We start from the raw sequence: 5,318 nt of genomic DNA, 5'->3' as shown, positions 1-5,318 counted from the left end.
GTTAACAAGGGCACATTCACCTCCACTTTGCTAAACAAATTAACAAGTTCTTGAAATTCCCTAGCTTTCTCTTCCTCAACATGTTTCTTTTGCTAGATTCTTCTTTGAGGAAATGGTAATGGAGCAGAAATCTCAGTACCTTGCTGTTGTGATTCTTTCTCTACATTTTGAGCTGAAATTGGAGCTGATTGCGAGTCATTTCATTCTGCTGAACCAAAATCTATTGAAATCTGTTCTGCTGTATTCCTTCCACTGTTCTGTACTAGTTGAGTGGATTCTGAATGCAAATTTCTTGGCACAAGATCTGGTGATTGTGAGTCCGAAGCTAGTGCAACAAAATTTGATCCAATTGGAATATTCTTCATGGGTTCAGTTATAGTTCTTCCACTTCGAAGAGTCAACGAACTCACATTCTTTGGGTTTGGCATTGTTTGAGAAGGTAATTTACTTGAACCTTGAGCTTGCATTTGATTTAAGTTCGTTGCTAGTTGGCTGATCTGTCTTTCAAGATTTTGCAAAGCTGAATCTGTCCTTTGTTGATGTTGCTGCTGCTGTAAAAACAATTACTGCTGTTGCAAAATTTTTTGCATTAAATCATCCATCTTTTGTTGTGCATCCGAATTGGAAGAGCTATTAGAACTTCCTTGAGTCAAACTTAATCTTGAAGGTGCTGGAAGTGCATTCTGGATTGCATTTTGCCCCTGCTGAACTCCCTGATTTTGGACTTGCCATTGCTGATTTTGATTTGGAAACTGCTGAAAAGGTTGAAATTGCTGCTGGAATTGATTTGCAGGTTGCTGAAAATTTTGATTCTGCTGCTGGAATTGATTTGCAGGCTGGTAAGAATGCTGGAAATTCTGATTCAAAGTTGGTTGCTGATAAAATGAATTGCTATACTTGAAATTGGGATGATCTCTCCAACCAGGATTATAAGTAGAAGAATGGGGGTCATATTTTTGAGGAAATTGAGCTCTAGAAAATGCTGCTACTGACTCATCTTGATGAAGATTTGGGCACAATTCTGAATTGTGGTCTTGGCTTGAACAAATGCCACAAACTCCCTTCGATTGATATGGAAAATGTGTACTTGGCAAAATGGAAGCTTGATTAGCATTATTCAGTGTCAATTGCTTTACCAAAGATGTTAACTCCAATAATGAGCTTCTTATCTCCTTCTGTTCATTGGAAACCATTTGAACCTCTCCAACCCCTCTTGTTGTCAAAGCTCTACTTCCAAATTGTTGTGAATTTTCTGCCATGTTTGAAATAAGCTCCCTAGCTTGTTCTGGAGTCTTGTTCACTAAAGCTCCCCTAGCTGCTGCATCTATCATACTTCTGTCCATAGGTAGTAAACCCTCATAGAAGTATTGGACTAGTAGCTGCTCACTGATTTGGTGTTGAGGACAACTTGAACATAATTTCTTGAATCGCTCCCAATAATCGTATAATGTCTCTCCCACCACTTGCTGAATCCCACAGATACTTTTCCTGATAATTGCAGTCCTTGAAGCTGGAAAGAATTTCTCCAAGAAAGCCTTCTTCATATCAATCCAAGAAGTAATGTATCCTAATGGCAAATAATACAGCCAATCTTTTGCTACTCCAGTCAATGAAAATGGAAAAGCCCTCAGCTTGATATCTTCTTCTGAGATTCCTTGTGGCTTCATGGTTGAACAGACCACATGGAATTCATGCAAATGTCTATTTGGGTCTCTCCAGATAATCCTTGATATTTGGGCAGAAAATGAATCAATCCAGATCTAAGCTCGAAGTCTCCTGCCAAATCTGGATATGTAATGCAAGAATATTTGAAAGCCTCATCAGGAGCTGCAAGCTCTTTCATTGTTCTGCTATGATCAGCCATGGGGGTATCTGAAGATGATAAAGAACTTCCTGAGTCCTCTGAAATGTTCTCTTGAATTCTCAAAGCTCTGAAGGTCCTTTCAATTTCTGGATCAAAATCAAGTAGTTTACCACACGAGGACCTGGTCATATCACCAAAAATCAATAGTTAAAATAAAAATAGATAGACAATAAAATCAAGAAAGTGAAAACAAAGAAAAGATGAATTATACGCAATCTAAAAACAAGCAAACTCCACTAGTTTCCCCGGCAACGGCGCCAAAATTTGGTGTTAACCATTTTCATGTCACGTGGCACATCAAATTAATATAAGTTAAGGACTCAATTAACTTTAGTAATCTCGTGTAATATGGAGTCCCAAGTCGAATCTCACAAGGAAACTAATAGTAGAATGTTTGATCTTAGTCTAGAGTTATTCTTCTTTTTGAGGTTTTCTTCTGATAAAATGAAAATGTTTTGGTTTTGTTCATAACCTAAATTACGAATTGAATTGCAACTAAGCAAACTGATCTAATTACAATGATTAAAACCTAGCTAAAGACACTAACCTACCCTTTGCTTTATTAACCAAAATGAATACATGGAACTTAAATTGCAGAATATAACATGTGCAAAGACTTGATACGAAGCTGGAATCTCAGCAAGGAAAAGAAAACTGAAAACAAAATGTAGAACTCTAGCTATTGAAACAAGAAGGAGAGAAAATGGAATTGAATTGCACAAAAGCACTCGAAGGTAACAAAAACAGAACTAAACAATTCAGAATTCGAGAACAAAGAAATTTAATAGCATGAGCTAAAGAAACAAGGATGCAGAAATTCATTCATTTGCAAAAAAACTGATTCTAAACCATTTCTAATCAAAGAACAGATGCAACAGAATTTTATTGCAGAAATAAAACCTAGAGGAGAACAATTATAACTACTCGGTTCAAATTCAAAGAGAAGGAATCCAAAAACGAAAACAACATCTAAAGGAAACAAAATTGTAGAAACAATAGACTGTAAAATCAAAATCTAAGCCATCTCTATCCAAATCTACTCTTCTAACAAGCCTTCTCTTGCTACGACACAAGCTAATTGAATGAAACTTCAATTCAATTCAATCTCTTCCAGCACCAAAGAAGACTTTCCTGGAAAAACTGGAAAAGAATGGAACTGCCCAGCTCGAAATTCCGCAGATCTGGAATCAGAATTCTCTGTCCCGATGCTCTCTGACGGAGAACAAGCCAATATCACCGAAGAAATCCTCCGACGATGGCTGAAACAGAGAATTCGATCGCACAAATCTGAGCTCCGGAGGTGGAGATCGCCGACGCATGCAAAAGATCCGAGCCTAGAAGCAAAAGAATGGAAGCTCCAACGCCAATTAGACTCGTTGAGAAGTAGATCTGAAGGAGGATGGGGCCGAAATCCTGAAGAAAACTCGCTGCGGGACGTGAAGCACAGTGCGGAGGAATCGACGAAGAAGAACACTGTAGCTTCTCAGATTTAAATCAGATCTGGATCTGAACGGACGACTATGATTAATTCGGAGCTAAATCAACGGTGAAAGTTTGCCTAAAATATGATCCGAAGGTGCTAATGTTGATCTAAGGTCTGGATCTACTCTCCTGTTGGTCGGATCGATCAGATCATCACTGGATGGCCCAGATCCGCCCAGTCTTAAATGAACGGTCCAAATTTATTCGGCTGGATCAATGGCTGGATGAACTCAGATCTGGATCAAAACTTCTGGATCTTCATAAATGGCTCAGATCTGCTCCCCATTAAGTTGGATCGGCCAGATCTTCAATGGATGGCTCAGATCTGCTCAATCTTGGATGAACGGCCCATAATGCTCCGAGGCTTGATCGACTTGATTTGTCTTTAATTTGAGCCCAAGTGTGGTCCAATCTGATCGGGTCCATACCCCTTTTGATGCCTACAAAATAAGAGTCAAATATTAGCACCAAATACCATGAAAACTAGCTAATTTGTAATTAAGTCCAAAATCAAATGCAATATTGAGATATGATGCTAATGAGAGATTAAGCTATGAATAAACTAATAAAAACATGCATTATGATTCACAATAATATAGCCAAAATCATGGCTATCAAGGCTTCAGTGCTATGCTCCACATCTTGAACTTCTTTAAGATCGAACGTACTCCCACGAGTCTTTCTAAAAACAAAATCCCTTTCTAGAAATACCCAGTCTTAGCCACAACTATCTTGTGTTGACTGGGAATGTAGAAGTAATATCCCTTCGTTTCCTTGGGATATCCAATAAAATAGCACTTATCAGATTTGGGTCCCAATTTGTCCGAGACTTGACGTCGAACGTAAGCCTCACAACCCCAAATCCTTATAAAAGACACCTGGGCATCTCTACCAGTCCATATCTTATATGGTGTCTTTATTACAGCCTTAGATGGAACTCAGTTGAGAATGAAGGATGTTGTGTCTAGAGCATAGCCCCAAAGATACATGGGAAGATCTGTGTGACTCATCATAAACCGTACCATATCTAATAAGGTATGATTCTTCCTTTCGGATACATCATTCCACTGTGGTGTTCCAGGAGGAGTGAGTTGAGATAGAATCTCACACTCAGCTAGATAGTCACGAAACTCATGGCTAAGATATTCACCACCTCGATCTGATCGAAGTATCTTAATACTCTTGCCAAGCTGGTTTTGTACTTCATTCTTGAATTCCTTGAACTTTTCAAAGAATTCTGACTTATGTGCCATCATATACACATAACCATATCTACTAAAATTATCAGTAAATGTAATGAAGTACCTATAACCACCCCTAGTAACGACATTGAAAGGTCCACATACATCACTAAGTATAAGTCCTAACAAGTCAGTCGCTCTCTCGCTGTGTCCACTAAAGAGAGTCTTGGTCATCTTTCCCAGTAGGCATGACTCGTATGTCTCATATGATTTAAAATCAAATGAGTCCAGCAAACCATCTTTATGGAGCTGGGATAAGTGTTTGTCATTTATATGACCTAAGCGACAGTGCCAGATATAGGTTTGGTTCATGTCATTTGACTTGAACCTCTTGGTACTTATGTTATAGATAGGGTTCTCAAGGTCTAGAATATAGAGTTCGTTCATCAGATGTGCACTACAATAGAACATATCATTTAAATAAACTGAACAACATTTGTTCTTTATTATAAATGAAAAGCCTTTCTTGTCTAAACAAGAAACTGATATAATATTCTTAGTCAAAGCAGGCACATAACAACAATCATCCAATTCTAGTACAAGCCCAGAGGGCAGAGATAGAGAATAAGTTCCTACAGCAACAATAGCAACCCGTGCTCCATTGCCTACTTGTAGGTCCACCTCGCCCTTCGTCAATGCCCTGCTATTTCTCAGCGCCTGCACATTAGTATAAATGTGAGAAGCACATCCGGTATCTAATACCCATAATGAAGAAATAGATAGATTGACTT

The 5,318-nt window shown here is 38.5% G+C and overlaps 1 protein-coding gene across 1 annotated transcript; it reads right to left on the bottom strand.

Moving 5' to 3' along the window:
• Positions 1-563: 563 nt before the first annotated feature.
• Positions 564-1,667, bottom strand: LOC122019356. Its single transcript, XM_042576829.1, has one exon. It carries the CDS (start codon positions 1,665-1,667, stop codon positions 564-566), a length of 1,104 nt encoding a protein of 367 aa, XP_042432763.1.
• Between the last annotated feature and the right edge of the window lie 3,651 nt (positions 1,668-5,318).

The sequence above is a fragment of the Zingiber officinale genome, chromosome 9A (genome assembly GCF_018446385.1).
Source record: "Zingiber officinale cultivar Zhangliang chromosome 9A, Zo_v1.1, whole genome shotgun sequence".
In the NCBI taxonomy this organism is placed as follows: Eukaryota; Viridiplantae; Streptophyta; class Magnoliopsida; order Zingiberales; family Zingiberaceae; genus Zingiber; species Zingiber officinale.
Note: the sequence above shows the minus strand (reverse complement) of the source record. Positions and strands in the feature narration are given on the sequence as shown.